The sequence below is a fragment of the Rhinopithecus roxellana genome, chromosome 15 (genome assembly GCF_007565055.1).
Source record: "Rhinopithecus roxellana isolate Shanxi Qingling chromosome 15, ASM756505v1, whole genome shotgun sequence".
NCBI lineage: Eukaryota > Metazoa > Chordata > Mammalia > Primates > Cercopithecidae > Rhinopithecus > Rhinopithecus roxellana.
In genome coordinates this window covers 124,007,363-124,032,217 of record NC_044563.1, presented here as the reverse complement: position 1 = coordinate 124,032,217, position 24,855 = coordinate 124,007,363, and the positions used below count along the sequence as shown (strand labels likewise).

At 37.9% G+C, this 24,855-nt stretch overlaps 1 protein-coding gene and 1 pseudogene across 3 annotated transcripts in view; one reads left to right on the top strand and one right to left on the bottom strand.

Moving 5' to 3' along the window:
• ELMOD1 (ELMO domain containing 1) overlaps window positions 1-24,855 on the bottom strand; it is a 77,460-nt gene that overhangs the window by 11,782 nt on the left and 40,823 nt on the right. For 2 of the 3 annotated variants that reach the window (XM_010360857.2, XM_010360856.2), the window contains 6 exons: window positions 24,016-24,113; window positions 19,902-20,031; window positions 8,233-8,366; window positions 5,153-5,221; window positions 4,607-4,630; window positions 872-922 (listed from right to left, as the gene is read on the bottom strand). In XM_010360857.2, coding sequence (XP_010359159.1) covers window positions 872-922; window positions 4,607-4,630; window positions 5,153-5,221; window positions 8,233-8,366; window positions 19,902-20,031; window positions 24,016-24,113 — 506 coding nt within the window. The remainder of the gene's footprint in view (window positions 1-871; window positions 923-4,606; window positions 4,631-5,152; window positions 5,222-8,232; window positions 8,367-19,901; window positions 20,032-24,015; window positions 24,114-24,855) is intronic. The other variant, XM_010360858.2, reaches the window with a different exon arrangement.
• Window positions 11,651-12,629, top strand: LOC104660493 (annotated as a pseudogene).

Sequence of the window (24,855 nt, the reverse complement as noted above, 5' to 3'; positions counted from 1 at the left end):
ACTGGTAGTTCATATACTTTGACCTTTCCATTTCCAAATATATGACAGAAAAAAAATCCGAAGTAGACAAAGCTTTATAGATATAATTCATTATAGCATTTTTAATAATGGAAACGACATGGAAACTATTCAAATTCCTAAAGAAGACAGATAGCAAAATAAATTATGGTAATCTCATATATTACAGTTGATTAAAATTATCTTCTTAAAGATGATTTAAGCAGGATATAAAACATTACAGATAGAGCAAGCCATTTTATTATATACACACAGATGTGCAAGGAAAAAAACTAAAATAAAATGCCACAAAAGTTAACAAGATTGGGGTGATTTTTTGTTTACTTTTCTATAATAAATTGTATATTACTTTTAAGATGAGAAAAATTTAAATAAGTACCTTAACACAGTGTGTATTTTCTAGTTCCTTATTTACATGTTTATCAAAAATTAATGGAACCCGAGTTCTTAAATCTTCTCTGCTAATATAAATCCAGCACAGAAAAAAATTCTCTGTTCAGAAATATTTTTGGATAATATGGGGCATTATAAAAAAACTAAAGTAAATTTTTATCAAATAGCCCAATATTTGATAAAATCCTTAAAAGAAAACTACTGAATACAATTCTAAGTGATTTCTGAAAATCATTTCCTTGTAATTACAACTTTCTACCTTGTCAGTTGTTCACAGGCAAAGTAATATCATATAACCATACAGATGAATCAACAAACATATAAAAGGGCGCTTTAAACATTTTAACTAGATTGTATATTTCTATCAGGACAAGTAGAGTTTCACCCTTGTCTTTCATGATACTCTAGTTCTGGTTCTGGTTCAGACGGACCATCTTTCCATGTGAGATCCCATACTCACCCAATTGCCTTATCCATCCTTTTCTTCTCCCATTCTGCTTTGCTGAATTTGCTGAATGGATGAATGAATAAGTAAGTAAATCAGATTTAATCTCTAATTGGTACTTGTTCTCTTTTAATGCTTATGTTAAAACTGTTAACTATATGCAGAGATGTCTGCAGCTCAGTTATCCAACACTTATCAATTTAAATATTATCAATTTTAAAAGCCACAATACAATTTATGTGGAGCTCAGAAATGGAATTATTTAAGGCCATGCTATTTACCTCCTATTCACTTTAGTACAGCCATGGGAGACAGCCCTAAAGGCCAAACATTAAGATATTCTTTTGCACTATCATTCATGATCAAACCCCTCCTTCCTGAAACATTTAGTGAGGTAACTAGATGTCATCTCACTCTCTCATGATTCCCCACCGCATTTTGTTTGGTTTTACCTAGTGGTGTTTATCCTATTCAGTCTTATTTGTGATGCCTGATACATGGTAGATGCCAAATAAATGTTCATCGATAAGTAAATGATTGAGTTAGTAAAAGAAAGAAAAGAAGAAAGGAAGCAGGGAGGGAAGGAAGGTAAGGAAAGGAGGAGAGGAAGGAGAGACAGAGGGAGGGAGGGAGCGGGGAAGCAAGGAAAGAAGAAAAAAGGAAGCAAGGGAGGGAGAGAGAGAGGGAGGGAGGGAGGGGGGAGGGAGCATTTATAGGTTTTAAAAACTCTGTCCCAATAAGTGCTATGGTATTTCTTCTGACTAAGTCAGTAAGCCACAGCAGCTCCATTTTCATCTGTTTTTGTAATTTGAGCTTCTGAATAAGACTATTTGAAAAAAGATTTCTATCATAGAAGCATTCTGAAAATGCTTGCTTGCTTGCTTGCTCTCTCTCTCTCTTTCTTGGCCTCGCTCTGTCATCCAGGCTGGAGTGTGGTGGTGCAATCTTGGCTTACTGTGCCCTACATTCTATTACTCTGTGTGCATCTGCCCCACTCCCATGCCCTTCCGTACAGCCAACAGGAGGAGGCAGGACTCATGTTCCATTCTTTCCTGTGACTGATGTAACCTTTATTCAGTATTTTACACTGAGGTCATTTGGCCTTTTCTTATATTTCCAATGCAGATAGATATGTAATTTAACAAATAAGGAGGCACCGTTTATTTATAAAGCTTTGTTGAAGAGAAAAGGGGTGCTTATAAATTCTTATATATAAAGTTTGTATAAATTGTATAAACTGCAGTTGGCATTTGAACTCAATACAGTGTAAAAACTAGTTATTATGAATATTTAATTTCTCTCTAACTAGAAGAAAGGAGAGTTCTCCAGAACACACAGCAAAGATTTTCTTATAAGACGCTCATATAATACACACAACACACAACTACAAAACATTACACAAAATTGATGTTTAACTATGTATTTTCGGCCGGGCGCGGTGGCTCACGCCTGTAATCCCAGCACTTTGGGAGGCCGAGGCGGGCGGATCACAAGGTCAGGAGATCGAGACCACGGTGAAACCCCGTCTCTACTAAAAATACAAAAAAAAAAAAAAGTTAGCCGGGCGCCGTGGCGGGCGCCTGTAGTCCCAGCTACTCGGGAGGCTGAGGCAGGAGAATGCGGGAACCCGGGAGGCGGAGCTTGCAGTGAGCCGAGATAGCGCCACCGCACTCCAGCCTGGTAGACAGAGCGAGACTCCATCTCAAAAAAAAAAAAAAAAAAAGAAGTAAAATCAGAACTATGTGTATTTTCTATTCCACAAACGGCTATAATTCAAAATAACTGCTTTTAATTCATATTAAAATGTGCCACCTGTTTTTAAAGTGTAATTTCTGGCTAACAAACCAAACAGCTGAAGAGGAATCAGGAGATCAGGAGATTTTTTTTATCTTAAAGATTCATATCCAAACTAAAATAAGGTACGTGTGCAATTTAAGAAATTTTATATATAAGAATTTATAAGCACCTATTTTCTCTTCAGCAAGGCTTTATAACTACACAGTATCTCCATATTTATTAAATCATATATCTATCTGCATTGGAAATAAAAGAAGAGGCCAAGTGATCTCTACTTATTTGATACTTATAGGATATCCTGACCCAAACAGATTGCATTCCCCTTGTAGGGAGAAAACAAACACACACACAAACTAACAGTCAAAATTTTCTTCTTAAACTTGAATCCGCTTTTCTCCCTCAAGTAACTTTAATACTCAACCAATGGATGTTTACAAAAGCAGTAATGTGTCATGCTTGCTAAAGGATAGACAGGAAAGAGCTTTTGAACTTTATTGATTCAATTTTATTGTAGTTTGAGGGATAAAGCATGGTAATTTTATATACGTGACTACACATATATGCATGCACACACAAATGCTAGTCTCTTTTTAAGAGTAGTCACCCCAAACCTCAAATACTTTCTCTTGGATGGCTGACACAGGAGATACAACTATAAAGTGGTTTTTTTTTGTTTTTGATAAGGAGTCTCGCTCTGTCGCCCAGGCTGGAGTGCAGTGGTGTGATCTCGGTTCACTGCAAGCTCCGCCTCCCAGGTCCATGCAATCGAGTAGCTGGGACTACATGCGCCCACCACCACGACCGGCTAATTTTTGTATTTTTGGTAGAGACGGGGGTTTCACCGTGTTAGCCAGGATGGTCTCGATCTCCTGACCTCGTGATCTGCCTGCCTTGGCCTCCCAAAGTGCTGGGATTACAGGCATGAGCCACCGCGCCTGGCCAAGCTTTTCTTTAAGAAAGACTCATAGACAAAGTCAGTTCCCCTCCAATGGTTAATCAGAAATATTGTGAGCTTATTGTCACTTTCCAAGGACCGTGGAGGACTCGTGTCTTCTGACTGATGTTCCTTCAGGAGATGCCACCTGAGAGCATGGACAGACTCCCCAGCCAATTTTAACTAGAGGGAGTTTAGAGTCTCTACATTACAGAAATATGCAATTCAGAAGATGCAGTTAAAAAATTAAAATAGCTTGATTTTAACCATATAACAAGAAAAAGCTAAACAATTGTAGTGTTTTTCTTAAAGGAATGCATTTTTAATCTTATAAAATATTACAAATGTAAATTCGGGAAGTGTAATATGACTTAATGAATCTTAGCCAAATGAAGCTAGAATGAGTAAAATAGGAAGGTGGCGGGGGGGGGGGGGAGGGGGAGCCCAACTCAACCTATCCCTGAATTTTAAGAAGGTTTTGATAAAATTTTGGATTTACTTAGCCAACATGAATACTAACAACTAATCTACCATCATGCTGAGGAGAAAAAAAAGCGATATAAAACTATGATTGCAAAATAATGGAACTCCTTCTAAGAAGAGTGACTAACACACACACACAAAAACTACCATTTATAATAATTAAATTAGATATATTGATAGAGAGTAAGGTTGTTCTGTGCAACAAAATTCCCAAATAAAATGCCCCTCTCTGGGGTAAATAGAGTCAGAACAGGTGTGGTGAGGTGTTCAGCCTTTAGGTGAGTGTTCAAAATGTTTCTCCAACCAGATTTCGTCATGGCTGTAGAAATCCTGTTTGACATTTTCCAAGTGGTCAGTCTCATCTGGTTTTCAGTTTGTTAAAACATAGCCCAGCTATAATTAACTATATTAGATTAAAAGTTTGAAAATATTGGCTTTTTGAAACAAATAAATTCAGAGTTCCTTAAAAAAATTCTTACCCATACTTATTCTAAACAAAATAAAAGCAATAAAACACAAAAACAAAGAAAAAATACCTTATTTCTTCTTTAGTGATATCCCTTCATGTAATCAAAGAAAAAAAAGTAGAAACGCAAATGAAAATGCAAATAATTTAGCATCTAGAATTTTACAAGAAAGAAAGAAAGAAAAAAGCCTCAGCAATTCCAGATGTTCTCACTTGGTCCCTGACTTCGTAACTTCCATTCATCCTTCTGTTGCCCCGTCATCTTTCTTGTCTCTGGACTCTTTCCCCCAGACCCTGCCCTTCTTCCATGCCCACCTCCTCAGTCTTCCTGGACACTAGTGACACTATCAGTCCCTTTAAATATAAATACATATCTCACCTGAATAAAATAAAATAAAAATGCATATCTCACCTGAATGGTGCCACTTGATATCCTAAATCTTGGAATGAGTACCTGAAGTTTTAACCCTCCAATTCAGCATTTATAATGAGGGCTTGTTTGAAAAAGCCTTGAGTCTCACTCTCCTGAGAATCTCATCAACAGATACATGTAGGAGATGAAGTTCATGTGATCTAACCCATAAAACCTAATTCATCTTTTACTTTCAACAATTACCTGCATTTCGGATGAAGAGAGTCAGACAGGACCTGCTGAGCTGCTGTGGCATCCCTTTCTGCGAAATACCTGCAGCGGGGGAGGGAAAGAAAACTGTAACTCTGTACTTGCTTACTTGCTGAACATATTCGTTTTAATCCAATTCGAGGTCATTTTGAATTCAGAGATGGATACTGGCATAAGGTTATTACTTGTTTCAGCTCCTCCAGGGAACAAACAGTTTTTCACAACAGAATTTTCGAAATGTAATGACATGGTAGAGTAGCTGTGAAACCCGCATAGATTTAGGAATGTATCCAGTAGATTTTGAAAATTTAATTAAGAGCTTTGCCATTACCCAGAGAACCAAAGATTTTATTATAAAGAGGGGTTATAGAAGAGGGGGTCAAATAGTTCGATTTTTGGAGGCCTTCAGAAGGCAGAAGCCTCGGTTAAGGGACATGACGAGAGAAAGACTGAAGGAGATGAGAAAGGATATGCTTCGAATATCCACTAGGAATTTGAATTCTGGATGAATGGAAAATATCTTTTTGAGTTTAGATATGTTAAAAACAATAACATTTTATTCTAAAGGGAAAAGGGTGGTTAGGTTTCCTAATAAACACAAAAAGCTGCACACCCTCAAAAATGATCCGTTAAAAAGTACTTCATAGAGACAATGATAAAACAATAGCATATATTATTTAATGTGATGTGTGTATATTTCCTGCATAAATCCAAAGGGTAAAAGAAGTTCTTGAATTTCCTCTGAGGAAATTTCAAACCCAAGTCAGCAATTGTAATGCACACATTCACAGTTGTTAATGAAACGGAGTTTCTTTCCATACTTTCGTTGGTTATCTGAGTTTCCTCTTTTATGTCTCATCTGTTCATATTTTTTGGCTCAGTGAGTCTAAAAATGACCTCAAATAAAAAAGACAAATAACCTTATAGACAATAATACACTGAACATAGATCCTTTATCATTTATGTGTCAGTCTTATCTCTTTTTACTTTGTTTATGGGGCTTATCTTACTGCAGTTTTCAATTTTAATGTGTGAAATTTATTGATTCTTCTTTTCCAGTTGATGCTTTTTTTGCTCATGTCTTTAAGAGATCTCTCCTTAGTCAGATATCTTGATTTTCTTCTAAAAGTAGGAAAGACTTGTTTTGGACTTTCAGCTTGTGAACTGAGGTGACGTAGTGATTTAATTTAATTTAATTTTTCTCAGTGGAAGGCCAATTGCCCCAGTTATTCAAAAGCTGACTTTATCCACTTATCTGTAACATTGTCTTCATCATTAATGTTTACTTTCCGTTCATTAACATTACATTAAAACGTTTCATAAAAGAATGGGTGATTATTAAACTTCTTAAATTTAAAATAAAGGGAAAGATCTAGGGGAAAATGGGATGCCACCAAAATGACTGAGTAAGGCTTAACTTCTTTTAAAAATACATCACTGCCCTAATAGGGTAGCGTCAAAGGACACAAGAATCAACTTGAAAGGACTCTTTGGCTCAAAAAATAATGACTACACATGACTGAATTAAAGCATGAAAAAAATACCAACTGCAATTAGTTGAGTTACAATAAACATATAGAAACACAGGAGTTAACAAATGGTGTTTTAAAAATAGAGAGAAGGGGCCAGGCGCGGTGGCTCAAGCCTGTAATCCCAGCACTTTGGGAGGCCGAGACGGGCGGATCATGAGGTCAGGAGATCAAGACCATCCTGGCTAACCCGGTGAAACCCCGTCTCTACTAAAAAATACAAAAAACTAGCTGGGCAAGGTGGCGGGCGCCTGTAGTCCCAGCTACTCGGGAGGCTGAGGCAGGAGAATGGCATAAACTCGGGAGGCAGAGCTTGCAGTGAGCTGAGATCCGGCCACTGCACTCCAGCCTGGGTGACAGAGTGAGACTCCGTCTCAAAAAAAAAAAATAAATAAAAATAGAGAGAGCAAAAAAAAAAAAAAAAAAAAAAATTGATCACTAACAGGGGAATGAGGCTACCAACTCCTGACTCTGAGAACTGGCAACAAAATGCAAAAATTGAATATCTGTCCTGCCTATATTTCAGAGAAACCAAATAACTATACTCTACAAGGAAACCAAGTCTTTAAAAATTCTAGCCAAAAACTATAGGAAAAATAACAAAAATAGAAAAGCACTCTTTACACAAGTAATTAATTGGTTCAGTAAAGATCATAGAAGGAGGACTTTACACTGGAGGCATCAGAATGGGACCCCTCTGATTTGTTGCAGCACAGGGCTGAGAGTGGAGGGACACTGAAGGCCTCCCGCTGTGATGTCAACCTGAATCTCTTCAGGCCTGTCTGTATACCTCCAATTTTCAGGAAATACAGGGGATGGATACAAGTGCAAACAGGCAAATCCAGACCCTGGGACATATTACAGGACAACTGATCTGAAATCCTGACATGGAGAAAGGGACAAAAGGAAGGGACAGAGCAAGAGAGGCCCATCTAATTTAAGAACACCAAACGGCATAGTTGGAAGTGCACTAGGACAAACCAGTCGTAAAAAGTATTTTCGAGAGAACTGGGAAATTTGAATATGGACTGGATAAAGATGACACCAAGGAATCACTGTTAATTTTGTTTGATGTGATAATGGCATTGTGGTTAATGTGAGGTAATATTGATATTTTTTAGAACTACATATTAAAATATGAAGGGTGAAATGATGGTGTAGAGTATTCTTTAACACCCTTCTGCCAAACAAATAATGTTATGAATATTTCAAAACCTCAACAATTACTGAATCTGTATGATCAATACAAGGGTGTTCTTTACAATCTTCTCTGTTTTTACATATGTGTGAAAATTTTAAATAATAAAACAATTTTTAAATATATTTGAGATTTGCTTTAAAAATCCATGAAATTTGCTGAAATACAAGGAAGGCTACTAGCAGACACTTTTAACATTTTATGCATCTGACCTCTCAGGGAATTTGAATGTTTTCTTAGAGTCTTATGGGAAGCAGCTTTTGAAGCTAATTACTCAGCTTTTGCCATTTCGATATGAGGAGACCAAAACATCACTCGATCAGTCAGCTGTCCTTCATTTTACTTACTGCAAATTGTACAGTCCCAGAAGTCCCATTCCTCGAAAATCTGTTTTAGGATCATCACCTTGGAAACCAATTTCACACCACTGCTTAGAAATCCGAGATTCCAGTGGAGTATTGGGCTTCAAGAATTTCCATAACTGTAGGGAAAAAAAAGAGAATTACCCTGTTGATATACACTCACAAATACCCTTTCCTATTGGTTCAGATTTTGTAAACTACATCATTAGGAGGAGCTTTGCAAAGCTGAATGTATGCAAATACATTACAATCAAAGATGTGATCATCTTTCAATTATTTATGACAGCATTTCTCAAAGTATGATCTGAAGCCTCCCTGGAGGTTCCCAGGACCTTTTCAGAGGGTCTGAGAGATAAAAACAAAACCAAAAAACTACTATTTTATAATAAAAGAAGAGGTTATTTGCCTTTTCGTTCTCATTGTCTCATGAGTACATAGTGGAATTTTCCAAAGGATGCATGATGTGCTGTGATATCTTTGCTCTGAAGGCAATGGATTGAGTACTTACATATTTTAATGTTTAAAATCTTTCTATTTTAATTTTGAATAGGAAATTAGATAGCAGATAGGTAGGTAGATAGATAGATAGATTAGATAGATAATCTCCCACAAAAAAGCTCTTTGGTGCTCTCAAAAATATTTAAGAGTATAAAGAAAAGAGAGAAGAGGAAACATCTCAAGGCCACCTATTATTCAGATTCTCGGAAAATGCTTTAATATTATCTCAAAACTTTTAGCAGCATTATTAACCAAAAAAAAAAAAAAAAGTGAACTGACATGAGTTTCTTTTTGCTTTTTTATTTTGGAGACAGAGTCTCACTCTGTTGCCCAGGCTGTGCTCTCAAAAATATTTAAGAGTATAAAGGAGTGCTGTGGTGTGATTTCGGGTCACTGCAACCTCTGCCTCCTGGGTTCAAGTGATTCTCCTGCCTCCATCTCCAGAGTAGCTGGGATTACAGGCGTGCACCACCACACCTGGCTGAGTTTTGTATTTTTGGTAGAGACGGGGTTTTACCACATTGGCCAGGCTGGTCTCAAACTCCTGACCTCAAGTGATGCGCCTGCCTCGGCCTCCCAAAGTGCTGGGATTACAGGCATGAGCCACCACGCCTGGCCGAGTTTCATTTTTTTAGATCTCACCTATAACAGGAGTGAGAGTAAACATTATCATGTTGTTAGAGGAAGCAATATTAGTAATGCTCATGAATAAACCTCAAAATGTATTATTATCTTTAAGAGTTACCAAAAGTAATTTCAGTTAAAATCAATTTTATTAATATATTACTGGACAATTGTAAATTTTAAGCATTATACTCTTTACTGCTTAATAAGCTGGTTCTATTTTTTAAAGTTTTCTGTAGAAATCAGCACATATCATTACTTGAGAGAGTTCCTGAGACCCACAGTCGTATAAATACGTAATGCTGAAACTCTTAGTTTTTTCTAATAGAGATGGGCATGTAAGCAAGTTTACTTTTTAGACTTACATCTTCATTACCAACAGGGTAAAGCACAAATGTAAAATTTCCTACTATTTCAGCAATGATTCAATTTCTAAATTGCTTATTCTACATTACGAAGCTTAAATGAAACAGTAAGACACAAAATACCTTGCTAAATCAAGTTGTCACATACCTGACACAGTGTAAAACATAATATTCAATGACAGAAAATACTAATAAAAGCTGTTATTCATTTTACTAATGTTATTTTACACATTAATCTACTAATACTTATTATTCACATTATACAACATTTTATGTTAGTGACACAACAGGTAAATTCAATTTGTCTAAAGGGCGAGAGAAAAAGGGTAAAAAGAAGGTAAATCTCTCATGCTTGAAAGCAAAATATCAAGCATGAGTATACAAAATCTCTTTTTAAAGAATTCACATAAGAATGTGCCAGTGCTCTGCATTCATCAAAACAGAAACTAGCAGGGTATGGTGGCTCGGGCCTGTAATCCAGCACTTTGGGAAGCCGAGGAAGGTGGATAAATTCAGGTCAGGAGTTCGAGACCAGCCTGGCCAACATGGTGAAACCCCATCCCTACTAAAAATACAAAAAATTAGCCAGGTGTGGTGGCGGGCACCTGTAATCCCAGCTACTCTGGAGGGTGAGGCAGGAGAATGGCACGAACCCGGGAGGCGGAGCTTGCAGTGAGCCGAGATGGCACCACTGCACTCCAGCCTGGGCACAAGAGCAAAATTCTGTCTCAAAAAAACAGAAAACAAAAACCAGAAACTGAGATCATCAGAAAAGACTAAAATGAGACCAGGAAATCGTCACTGGGGAAAGGTTTATTTTTAAAAATCCTTTAGAGGACCGGGCACGGTGGTTCACGCCTGTAATCTCAGCACTTTGGGAGGTAGAGGTAGGCGGATCACGAGGTCAGGAGATCGAGACCATCCCGGTTAACATGGTGAAACCCTGTCTCTACTAAAAAGGCCAAAAAAAAAATTAGCCGGGCATGGTGGCAGGCGCCTGTAGTCCCAGCTATTTAGGAGGCTGAAGAAGGAGAATGGCATGAACCCGGGAGGTGGAGCTTGCAGCGAGCCTAGATCGTGCCACTACACTCCAGCCTGGGTGACAGAGTGAGACTCTGTCTCAAAAAAACAAAACAAAACAAAACAAACAACAACAACAACAAAAAAAAACCCTTTAGGAACTGATTTGGTGACTGACACGAGGGGAAAAAAGGAAAAAAAAATGTAAAACTTGTCACATTCATTTGAATAATAATGTGAAGTCATCTCAGGGCCCTGCACAATTAAAAAATATCTTATTTTATAGAATGAGTGCAGCAAGATGGCAAAAGCAGGTGCTTCATTTCCATAGGTGGGTGATAAACCTCACTCATTAGGTGAATGCTTAGTGTGGGATGCTTAGTAAATGCTTAGTAAAACATTTGAATAATAAAATGCTTTGGTTTTTCTTTTGTTTTGTTTTGTTTTGTTTTTTACAGAGACCGGGTCTCACTCCTGTCGTCTAGGCTGGAATGTAGTGGCATGTTCTCAGCTCACTGCAACCTCTGCTTCCTGGGTACAAGAGATTCTTGTGCCTCAGCCTCCCAAGTAGCTGAGACTACAGGTGTGTACCACCACGCCCAGTCAATTTTCATGTTTTTTTTTTTTTTTTTTTTTTTTTTTTTTTTTTGGTAGAGACAGTGTTTCACCATGTTGGCCAGGCTGGTGTGTCAAACTCCTAACCTCAAGTGATCTACCTGCCTCGGCCTCCAAAAGTTCTAGGATTACAGATATGAGCCACCATGCCCAGCCTGAATAATAAAATGCTTTAAAAAGAAATTTCATTTTAGTAATTTTATGGATCATGAAAGACTAGAATAATGGCTAAAAAGTGTTGTTAATCTTCAGATGATAGCAGTGTGGTCACGGCAGAGGACATGGCAATGCTGAGGTGGACCAGGCTGGGCACCTGGCCTGATGATTCTTTTGATGAAATGACAGTATGCTAGCTGTTCAGCAGTATATGCAACAGAACATAAGATTGCTCCAATACTGACAAAAATCTTGAACCACCTGAAGGCCAAGATGCAGGTATATGGAAGTATGAACATTTAAGGCAATTCTTCCTTGAGCTAAATGGACTTGCTGTCAAACTTCAGACTGAATGCCATCCAGTTACTTGTATTCAAATGACAGCAACTGAACAATGGATTTTTCTTTGTGCAGCTCATAAAAATCCAAGTGTTCTACTACAGACTATACTAGACACAGACTTGATGGTGCTGTGTCTTCTGAAAAGCAATAACTATTTCCCTAGCAGGGTTAGTATAAAGGAATCATCTGTAGCAAAACTTGGACCAGCATACTTTAAGATTCCCAGAATATTTTCACGTTTTTTTTTTTTTCTTCCCTAGATGGAGTCTCATTCTGTCGCCCAGACTGGAGTGCACTGGTGTGATCTCAGCTCACTGCAACTTCTGCCTCCTGGGTTAGAGCGATTCTCCTTCCTTAGCCTCCTGAGTAGCCGGGATTACAGGTTTCAGCCACAATGCCCAGCTAATTTTTGTGTTTTTAGTGGAGATGGGGTTTCACCATGTTGGCCAGGATGGGGTTTCACCATGTTGACCAGGCTGGTCTTGAACTCCTGACCTCAAGTGATCTGCTGGTCTCGGCCTCCCAAAGTGCTGGGAATACAGGTGTGAGCCACTGTGCCTGGCCACATGCTTCTTTTTATTACTCTAGATATTGGTTGAATACGAAAATGAAACATTTTGTGTCACTAAGTCTGTGATAAAAGAAAATTTGATGTCCAAGGACAACCTGATTGTACCAATTTTAGAAGAGGAAGTTCAGAATTCAGTTTCTGAAGAAAGCAGCATGAAGGGGAATCACAAAGAAAATATACCGATCACATGATTAACATTAATTATGTATGGTATGTATCATTTCAGATCCATCAATCATGTATCCATATTCTAGCTTCTTTGTTTAGTATAGTTGTCTGCTGTGTTTGCCTTTTAAAATGGGAAAATTTTTTAAAGTTATTCATAAGCTGTATATTCACCAGTGTGGCACTCATTATTTTTAAATAAGATTAGTATTATCTGTTTATAATGTCTGTTAGTAAAAGAACTTACAGTTTGGTAAAATTGCTGCTAACCAATCATTGGATTACAATCCTCATCAGACAAACCCATGTATTAAAAAATGGGTGAGGAGCCATGTGCGGTGGCTCAGGCCTGTAATCCCAGCATTTTGGGCGGCCAAAGCAGGTGGATCATGAGGTCAGGAGTTCAAGACTAGCCTGGGTAAGATGGTGAAACCCCATCTCTACTCAAAATACAAAAATTAGCCAGGCATGGTGGTAGGAGCCTGTAATCCCAGCTACTTGGGAGGCTGAGGCAGAGAATTGCTTGAACCCAGGAGGCAGAGGCTGCCTGTGAGCCGAGGTGGCGCCACCGCACTCCAGCCTGGATGACACAGTGAGACTCCATCTAAAAAAAAAAAAAAGAAGAGTAAGCTCATACAATCCATTTACTAAAAAGGTAGTAATGTTTTTCTTTGATTTTACCTCTTAGTTTAGATATTCTAAATTCTATAGTACATAGTTCCATCTTCCCTGAAACCCTTTAACTCATTTAGGGAAATGAGTTTTTAATATGCATATAGGATTATGTATAATCTAAATATAAGTGCAAATGAAGCATTAGTAATACTTAAATAATCTTACTATGCTACATAAAGTATATTCTAGGCTATCACACTTGAACAGGATTTACCTTCCTGCACCAGTGGATTGTTACATATAAGAGGGTGATGATAAGGCATGTAAATGATGCTCCCACTGGAAACCTGCCCTGTCCGCCCTTTCTCATTTCCCTTAACTCTCTTCTCCAACTAGCTTAGCTGAAAAGCTTTTCACCAGACTATGATTTCAGTGGTAGCTTATGCCTGTTTATATTTGTATTAATTGCTTACCGATTATACCTCATATTAGCAATTACATTACACTATAGGAAAAATGTATTGGCATAGGCTCTGCATATCTTGGTTTTACTAAATTGTGGTAACTACTTAGAAGACAAGTTATTAAACTAGTTTGATTCTTCCTGTTAGATATATATATATATATATTTCTTTTTTGAGACAGAGTCTTTCTCTGTCGCCCAGATAGGAGTACAGTGGTACCATTGTGGTTCACTGCAACCTCTGCCTCCCAGGCTCAAGCAATTCTAGTGCCTCAGACTCCCGAGTAGCTGGGACCACAGGTGTGTGCCACCATGCCTGGCTAATTTTTGTAATTTTAGTAGAGACAGTGTTTCACCATGTTGGCCAGGCTGGTCTTGGATGCCTGGCCTCAGGTGATCCACCTGCCTCGGCTTCCCAAAGTGCCTGTTAGTAATATTAACCTTTTCACCTAACCATCTAGGCAGCATTAAATAGGACTGAAGAAATATTGTAGTATTTATTTTATATCCCCTCTCCACAAAGTTTATGTTTGAATTATATGCACACATGAGATTAATTGTAATAATTCACAGGTTTTAAGGGTGTTGATGAATGGTTATACATTTGCCGGACTTTGTTATAATTCAGTGTCCTAATAATGATTCAAATGCAGATTGAATAATTTTATAATCTATTGAATGCTGTTTTTGATAAAGCATAGAAGGTTTTATTGCTAAACTGATTTTAATGAGGCACTGAGGGTCAAAAAATTGTACATGTTGTGAACAAAGTATTTAAATCCTTCTTTTTTTTTTTAATTTTAACACATTTTATTAATTTGATTTAATATAATTATTTAAATTTAGTAACATTATATTTAAAATTCTAATTTGATTTAATTTAAATGTGCTCAAGATACATTTTCCAAGTAGTAGAAGTTTTTATTTTTATTTTTTGTATATCTTTATTTTCATTTTTACAATTTTCTCCAGTGACTAACTCTAACTATAGGCTAGGCCAAAGAAGATACTAAAAGAAAAGTAGTAATAGCTGGGAGGCAATGGAGGGACATAACGCCCCTGAAAAATAAACAACAGAAAAATCTTTAGTCAACAGAAGAAAAAAAAAGCCCATGAGGTATAATGAGACCAGAAATTCACAGAGATGGAATCCAGACAATGTAAAAACCAAATATAGAAAGCCTGTCTTTCTAGTACACTTTTATAGTTGATATGGGTGCCATAACAAAAGTAGTAGCTTGGAACCAGGAGGTCAATAGCTGGGTGATGCGTGGAGTTCCAAATCCAAACGTCTGTTTTCTATGATTTCCACATGGGCCCCTTTTATGGAACTTCTTTTTCATTAAAAAGGTTATTTTGAAATTCAGATGAAAATGTATTCATCTTGTCTTTTTTTTTCAGACTTAGGGAATAATTTGTACCATATTATGAGACAAGAATGTACAGCAAAAATGTGGGACTAGTAGTATACTGAGAGTATGTATAAATAGTTTATGCCCTTCTGAGCCTGCCAGTCCTTTTGGCTTTTAACAGTACCCAGCAGCCACAGTCATTATTGTAACCCTTAAGAATTCTTATGTCCACAGTGAAAGCAACGTTGACTTCGAAGTTACGCATTTATATGAATGGTACTGTAGACAAATGGGAATAGTAATTTTTAAAATAAACTTGCTAAATATTGAGAGGCTAAACCAGTAGATTAATAAATATATGTAGCAAATAAAATAGTCAAACTTATTTTGGAAGATGAAAGCCCATTATGCTAAAATGCTTACATGAAGTACAATTATCTGTATATTTCCTATTTTAAAAAAACCTTGAGCCAGGCGCCGTGGCTCATGCCTATAATCCCAGCTACTCAGGAGGCTAAGGTTGGAGAACTGCTTGAACCCGCGAGGTGGAGGTTGTGGTGAGCCAAGATTGCACCACTGCACTCCAGCCTGCATGACAGAGTGAGATCCTGTCTCAAAATAAATACATATAAAATAAAATAACCTTGAGCTATTTCGATTCTCTTCCAATAGGTAAGCTCTTCCCTGAAAAAATAAGAGTAGGGGATGGGGTGCTCCTGAAGGATGAGGTCATGCACTAGGAAGCCAACTTCAGATCTGAGAAACGGTGGTAGGCTTATGGTGGGGACTCTGAGGAATCCACTCATCTAGGACTGTGCTACTGGGAGTAGTTATGACAAAGCCACCTGCCAAGCGGAGGAGACTAGGGGCTAGGAAAAGTGATTCCTATAGCGGAAGACAAGAAACAGATGTTGAGTCAGACTGTTATCCCTCACAGACTGCTCTCTCTACTGAACTCTCTTCACTTCGAACTGAAGCTTTACACAAGTTTATTTGAACACTTCTGCCTGGTCTTGAACCCTCTGCAGAACAGAAAGGGAAGGTGATTCGTCTACCCTTGAGCTACAGCATTCAAGGAGAAGCAGCTTCTCACCAAGGTCACCATGGGATTGCCTCTTTCCATCAGGAGAGGGTCTTTAATTCTGGACTTTATGTTTTTCATTAAATGCATGAATCCACCTAGAATTTTGTCTTCATTATTAATTTGGTTGGAACACTTTTAATAGAAATGTCCATATAAGTGATTCATATGGACAGTGATATTCAACTTCATCCCAGGCTATGTTCAAATGATCATAAAATCTGGACTTGGAAAATAATTTAGAACTCTAGTAACACTGATAATGCTCTCCTATGCTTAAAAAGCCAAGCACTTAAACATGTAGCAATACTTTATATGACCTGTGCTTAGAAACTAGGGGTCAGCAAACATGTTTTTACATTTAACTTAATTTAATTATTATTATTATTATTTTCAGAGCTAGGGTCATACTCTGTTGCCCAGGCTAAGTGCAGTGGTACAACCACAGCTCACTGTAGGTTTGACCACCTGGGCACAAGTGATCCTCCTGCCTCAGCCTCCCAAGTAACTGGTACTACAGATGCACATCACCATGCCCAGCTATTTATTAATTTTTTTTTTTGTGGAGATGGTGTCTTGCTATGTTGCTCAGGCTGGTCTTCAACTCCTGGGCTGAAGTGACCCTCCTGCCTCAGCTTCCCAGAGTGCTGGGATTACAGGTGTGAGCCACTGTGCCTGGGCACAAACTTTGTAAAAGACTAGTTGACAAATATTTTAGGCTTTATGAGCTGTATGGTCTCTGTTGTAACTACTTAACTTTGCCTTTAAACTAGGACAGCAGCCATAGCAGCTATAAACGCCACACACAAATGCATGTGGCTGTACTGCAAATATTACTTGTAAAATGGGTGGTATGCCAAATTTGGTTTGCAGGTCTTGGTTTGCTGACTTTTGCTCTAAACAGTTCTGTGAAGTAGCTAACAAGGGTATTATTACCCATTTTAAAGATGAAGAAGCTTAAGCTCAGGCAGTGAAACACAAACCATGGGTCAGCCCTGGAAAGACAAATGTGAACAAGATGTGGTTTGTCTCTCAAGACCTAGTGCAGTGTGGTAGCTCAGAGCCCTTAGCTACCACCCTATGTGAGCTTGCATAGCCACTTCACTGCTCAGCTTCAGTTTCCTCATCTGAAAAATGAAGATAAGAGCAGTGTATCACCACAAGGCTACTGTGATAATGAAATGAAATAATGCCAGAAAACACTGACTGTAACAATTGGCACACACTGAACACTCAATTAATGTTTTATTATTTCTGATTTTATTATCATACTTGAAACTTGAACAAACTGAAGAAGAGAACAAAGATTCTCACTCCTAAGTTTGCTTGGGGAGCTAGTGAAGATTTCAAAATTCAGTGAGTAAGGATTTAAAAAACAAGCTGGCTTCTGCAGTGACAGTAATAGGTAACAGAGGGAACAGCATGAACAAATTCCTGGGCATATGGTATGGCACGGCTTATTCTGGGTCATGGTGAATGGCAGAGCATGGCAGAAATGTACTATATGTGATGAGGATACAGGAGCTGTAGCTTCAAGAAATACATTGGAAAGCCTCCAAAATGACATGCTAAGATGCGTGGGCTTTCTACTATAGGACACAGCCTGAAGTTTCTAGTCTAGGGAATAACAATGAATATATCTGTGTTTTGAGAAAAAAAAAAATCCTTCCAACAGTATTTCGGATGATGTGAGGGAAGAATCTAATGGTTACTGGCATAATTAAAAGGCTGTTACAGCCCAAGTTGGAGATGATGGCTAGAATAAGGCACTGGGCATGGAAAACATTTCAAAGATACCTTAGGGTGCTGTATGGATAAGATTTAGTGATTTTTGTTTGTTTGTTTGTTTTTTGAGATGGAGTCTTGGTCTGTCACCCAAGCTGGAGTGCAGTGGTGCGATCTGGACTCATTGCAACCTCTGCCTCCTGGGTTCAAGCAATTCTCCTGCCTTAGCCCCCTGAGTAGCTGGATTACAGGCATCTACTACTGTGCCCAGCTAATTTTCATATTTTTAGTAGAGACAGGGTTTCATCATGATGGCCAGGCTGGTCTCAAACTCCTGACCTCAAGTGATCCAGCCACCTCAGCCTCCCAAAGTGCTGGGATTACAGGCGTGAGCCACCACACCTGGCCAGATTTAGTGATTTTTTTTTGAAGATGTAGAATATGCCCCAATTGGATTGTAAGCCACTTGAGGGCAGAAATGATGCCTTTCCCCAAAGTACCTAATGCAGTAACGAACAGCCCTGACTTTATAATTTACTAGACGTGTGAATGAGAACCTGAGCTAAAATGCTTACAGTTTTCTCATCTCTAAAATAAAGATAGCCATCATTTCCTTGCCTACCTCATATAGCTGACAGTTTAAATAACACATAATCTAATCATAACCACAGATGAAAGTCATATACAAGTTCTTGAGATGTAGCTAATGAACTATAATAATTCATGCATTCACTCATATTTGTTGAAAACCTACTATGTGCCTGCCCACATACAAGAGATCAGCTAAAGATGGTGCCCAGCAGGCACCTGGATGTCACTCATTCTGAGGGAACCTCAGCTATTCTAATAAATTGTTCAGGCTCTTGTGACTATCTGTTAATTACAACACCTCTTTTCTCTGTCACCTCTTATTTCCTATGTTTGGATAATTCTGTTGAACTACCTCCATCAGAAAATGGTCAAAAAAAAAAAAGGCAATACAAAGAAATAAAACTCAGTCAGCAGGTTAGCTAAACTTCAGCAGGGAGAAAAGGAAGAAGAAAAACTATTGCCAAGAATGAGGCATCTTTAATTTTTAATGATTTACATCAGATCCAGCACTAATTAACAGAGACAAATGAGTCATTTGCTTAAGTACTTACATACATAAAAACACACTCCTTCACACAAAAACACAACAGGATACATTTTTGAAATTACATCTTCTGTTGACATTTTTCAATAAAATAAAGGCACCTAAACAAATGTTTTCTTACAGTTTTGTTACTGCCTTTTTGAATTCTAGGAAAAGGCAAGGAAGTACCCTAACTCACTCTAATTCTAAAGAAGCATCTGTTTTCAGAAATGCATTTATAAAACATTTCTGGTAAGCATGTAGTTCTAAAGGGTAGTCTTAATTATTGGGGGGTCTTAATTTCTTTAGCCCCAAACTCAGTGTTTTGAGAGAAAGTATTACTGATGTTTCTTAATACACCATCAGATCCTATAAGATTTTTAAGGTTTTGCTTTGACAGCCAGGAGTATTCATAACTTCATATTATTTCTCCTGAAGTTCTAGTGTGCCAAATATAAACCTTTACCTCTTCTAATACTCTCTAAGTTGCATGCATAAATAATCAGCATTAAGATCTTGGGTAATTTCCCAAGAGGGCCATTGCTGAAGCAGAAACCGACTTTATCTTCTCTGATGTATATTAAAAGTCATAAATGGGAATCCCAAGTCACTCTTTGACAAATGCTATTTCTCCTGTTGGCTTTCAACACATGTTAAACAATCTAAACTGAAGCCAAATGTGAGAGCCCACAGAAATCACCTCTGATGCTTTCTCAGATTACAGAAGAAAATTGGCTTTGGACTTAACTTCTCACAGGAATTTTCTGATGAAAAATTTACTTCCAACACCTGAACCAGCAAGAAAATTTGACCTTACTAACCAGTTAGGGGCCCGTGTCTTATCCATCTTTGTACCCCTGATGTATAGAGCAGTGCCTAGCACATAGCAGGTGCCTGGCAAATGTCAGCTGACTTAGATGAAGAACTGAAATGTGTTCAAGCACTAACCTTCAAAAGCATTTCTTCATGTTGGGGATTATCAGAATCATAGGGCTCTCTTCGCAGTTTTTCCACATCTGCAATAAGGTTCCTGTACCCAACGATTTGCAGAAGGCAAGCTTGAAGAGAGATTCCCAGCCTAGGATGTTCAAAAACAGAGGAGACACACAAGGAAGAACAGGGCATCACTTTGGCATTTGTTCACTTGATGTATGCATGATAGAACTTTTCATATTAATGTAATATGCAGGGAAAATTGCTCAAAGATGATCTATTTAATAGAAGCACAATTCTTATTAAATCTCCACATGGACAACTGTAGAACCTGGCTAAAATTTGCCTCAAAGTCTGACCTTTTCTAAGGCTAAATTGCAATGCTATGGCTTAAAAATAAGGGATTTCTGAGGCCAAGATGCGAGGATTGCTTGAAGCCAGGAGTTCAAAACCAGCCCAGGCAACAAAGCAACATCCTATCTCTACCAAAACCAAACCAAACCAAACAAAACAAAAACCCACAAGGGATTTCTTTATGCAGGTTACTTGAAATTATAGGTAATATTGGGCTCTTAGGGATTATATAGCACCCCCCTAGGTGGTCATATCAGAATTACTTTAGAAAGATGTGTGGAAGAGAACAAGGGTGAGGACAACAGAAAAAACCCTTAGGGGCTTCAAGGAAAAAAATCAAAACAAAATGAAGTGAAACAAAGTAACAATAACACCACCACCTCCACTTGGGAATGTCCTCCTCAGGGGAGACAGTGCTAAGAGGGTAGTTACAACTTTACAAGATGTTCTATTACATTCTGACCGCTGTAGTTGTCTGAACACGTTTTCTTATGCTGAAACAAAATCTGCTTTGCTTATGACCAAACGGTTCAAATTCTTTTCTCTGAGCAAATTTATTTCCACCTTTCCCCTGCCATGACTATTTAAGACAGTGATTCTTCTAATCTCTAGGGAAAAGAGAAATCGTATTTCTTCAATTGCCTCTCATGGGACATGGTTTTCAGATGTTTTATTTTATTTTTATTTTTTATATTTTGAGACAGAGTCTCACTCTGTCGCCCAGGCTGGAGTGCAGTGGTACAATCTTGGCTCACTGCAACCTCTGCCTCCTGAGTTCTAGCGATTCTCCTGCCCTAGCCTCCTGAGTAGCTGGGATTATAGGTGCCCACCACTACACCCAGTTAATTTTTATATTTTTTAATAAAGATGGGGTTTCGCCATGTGTGGTCAGGCTGGTCTCAAACTCCTGACCTCAGGTGACCTCCCTCTGCCTCTCAAAGTGCTGGGATTACAGGCATGAGCCACCGCGCCCAGCCGGTTTTCAGATGTTTTATGATCGCTCTCAGTCCTCTCTGAATGTACACTATTTGAATAATAGCACCGTTAAAGCATATCACTAGAACAGAAAACAATCTGGCAACTATAACACACAGAGGATCATTACTTTCTGTGATCAGAATGCTGTTTTCCCTTTCTACAGCCTCTAAAGTAAGGTAGAATCTGAAGGTCTAAAAGTAGTACTTCATGTTTATCTTTTCCTCCTAAATTCTTTACAGTCATGTATTTTCTGTGGCTCAAAAATGGCTGAACATTGGCAATTGCATATGATACTCTCCAATCTAGTCTTTTGTCTTGTTCACTCATGGACTTTGAGCATGTTGCTGTGGTGTGGTGGTGGTCATTATAATCACTGTACATCATCATATTTTTTTTTTCAGGGGTACATGACATGCACAGATGTTAAATCTCAAGTTGAAGGCAACAGAACTTAGAACTGTGTACCTGCTCTAAACGTACAGGACAGTCAGACAGCCTAGGAATACTGAACTTTAATAAAGTCGTATTCAATGAATGGCTTTCATCATTACTTGTTACCATAGCACCAAACAACTAGGTCAGATATTAAAATTTAGGAAAGGGCACCATAGCACTAGTCACCCAGAAAGTCTATGTAGGATGGAGAAGAGAGTTAATTTTGAGGGGAAGAGGAGAATGGAAGGAATATAAGAGACAGGAATAAGGAAAGTCAATTAAATTTTCTCAGGCCGGGCGCAGTGTCTCTCGCCTGTAATCCCAGCACTTTGGGAGGCAGAGGCAGGTGGATCACAAGGTCTGGGGTTTGAGACAAGCCTGGCCAACATGGTAAAACCCCATCTTTACTAAAAATACAAAAATTGGCCAGACGTGATGGCACGTGCCTCTAGTCCCAGCCACTTGGGAGGCTGAGGCAGGAGAATCACTTGAACCCAGGAGACAGAGGTTGCAGTGAGCCTAAACTGCACCATTGCACTCCAGCCTGGGCGACAGAGCAAGACTCTTGTCTCAAAAAAAAAAAAAATAAAATAAAATAAAATAAAATAAATAAACAAATTTTCTCTTTCATAATTTTTAGTGCCACCATAAGCAGCACTTAAAAAAATGTAATTAAAACAAGTGAGGTTAACAGTAGTAACAGTTTGGTAAGTTATAAAGTGTTTCCCCATGTCTAAGCTATTTCTTTGTTTTCTCAGAAAAGTATTTAATTTTTTTTATATCAAGCTTATCAATGTTACCCTGGAAAAAAAGGCATTAGAATCCACATGGAGATTTAAAAAAAATACGACAGGTTGAGTAACCCTTATCTGACATGCTTGGGACCAGACGTGTTTCAGATTTTGGAGTATTTGCATATACATAATGAGATATCTCGGGGATGGGACACAAGTCTAAGCATGAAATTCATTTGTGTTTCATATACACCTTATACACATAGCCTGAAGGTAATTTTATACAACATTTTTAATAACAGATGCAATCTGTCACACGAGGTCAGCTATGGAATCTTCCACTTGGGGCATCCTGTCAATGCCCAAAAGTTTCAGATTTTGGATTTTCAGATTAGGGATCCTCAACCTGAACCTAAAAGGGTCTTTTAAAAAAATGAGAACAAGAGAATGGATGGCAAAGAAATGCTCTTGAATGCACCTTATATAACTTTCATAGAAAAGATTTGCTATTAAATCTAATCCAATCTCTAAACATGATTATTACAGGACTCATATGTCCCTCTTGCCCAGTTGTAGTCTTAAATTTTCGTTCAATCTTATTTATAATGAATGGCCTTTTTATCACCTTCCCAGAGGAACAACATGTATGTTAGAAGGTTTCAAGAAGACATTTACTATATAAGTGAATCAACCTTTGGTAGTGGAATAGGCAAAAGGCAGCTCATGAACTGAAGTGGCTGCCGAAGAACGTTATGGAGACCAGGTGAAAATGGAGTTTTTGTGACGAGCCCCTGGATAGCTAGTATCTAAAATCCTTCCAAAACGGAGACCTTGCAAGTGTGCTCTGAAATTCCTTTCAGCGACAGTTCCTGTAATTATTAATAAAAGCCTTTCTCAAAGGTAACATCTGAAGTTCTCAGACACGAACATCTAAAAGACAGTTTGATTATTACCAACTGAAAACCTCTAAATATATCTGCGTTTGGAATTTATTCTACTCAGTGTCTTTAGTGTAAAATTTTACTGAAAAATTGCTGTACCCAGTGGAAAATATGAAGCTAATTTTAAATGTCACGAACATTGCCAAATGCATTTTAATACTTCCAAGATGAGAGGAATAAATTAGGAAGCTCTAAAGTCTTCATATAAAAACCATTTCTCCCTCCCACACATGCCTGTCTTCTTGACAAGCAGGTAGAAATGGTCTCCAAGATTCTCAGTCTGTCATAAAGTAATATTCATGAAGGAAGTGAAGGACTATTCTAGATGAAACAGAATCAGCTTAAGCACATTTACAATTTGAACATTTACTGTTAGTGTAAAACACAGGCATCAGATGGAGTGATGGCTGATGAATGGACTCATCTTTCTCTATTGGGGCACCCATCACATTTCTTACATTCATTGCATCTGAGAAGCATAAGCCACAAAGGAAGTATAAAGTTGCTGCCATTTACAAACATGAAAAAGGTACTTTTTTTCTTTATTCTTCATCTGAAAGTCAAAATATGGCAGATGATTATTTTAGGGAGAGAGGGAGGAAAAACAAGAGAGGAGACAGAGAAACACTAAATTTGTGGCCATGTGACTTGTGTTCTGTACTTCTGACATAAGAAACATATTCTTACTGTGGATTTATGTCAGGATCAATTTTTTTCAGTTCCATGATATCTTCTATAGTTTTTTCAATAGCATCAGGGTGAACACTCACAGAAGTCTGCAACAGCTGGAAAACATGTTTCAATCAGTTTTCTTTTCATTAACACCAGAGGCTGAATCAGTATCTACTGGGATATAGGCTTCACGCGTTCGCTTAAGCTTCTATATGAAGATTTAAGTTAAAAGCAAAAATTGATTTAGTGTACTTGAATTCTAATAAATTTGACGTTTTCACAATGGGGGGGCAGTGCAATTTTCCTGATTACTTTAATCAGGGAAACACATGCAATTTTTTTGGTTTTGTTCTTACCATTTTCCTGTTTCAAGCTACCTGTATTGAAATGTAATATTTTCATTTCCTCGCTCAACATAGTTTCTATTTTAATGGGCATTAGGTTTATGACTAAAGAGTGAGGCACATGGGGGAGATAGTCTTCAGGATGTCAAAATTAATAAGATAAAATCATCAAGAACCTTGAAAAAGAAAACAGGTTTTCTTTCTTATGTGGATGCTCCACTATGCTATAAAAGCTAGCGTAGTGGCTTCTTTGATATTATTGAAAAATCTTGAGTATAATGTTAAATGATTTGAATATTGAGGAAATAGTAGGGAGTTAATACTGTTCCTATGTTCAAGGAATATTTATTTTATGATGTGGGAAGAGGTATAAGAAAGGGTTCATTTGATAATGAAGTAATAAGTACTTCACAAACCTGCCTAGAAATTCACATACAGTGGCTGTTCTCATGTAAATAGTACAGTGGTTTGTAATGGACAAATGATTATTTCTTCTCAGTTGGCAGTTTTC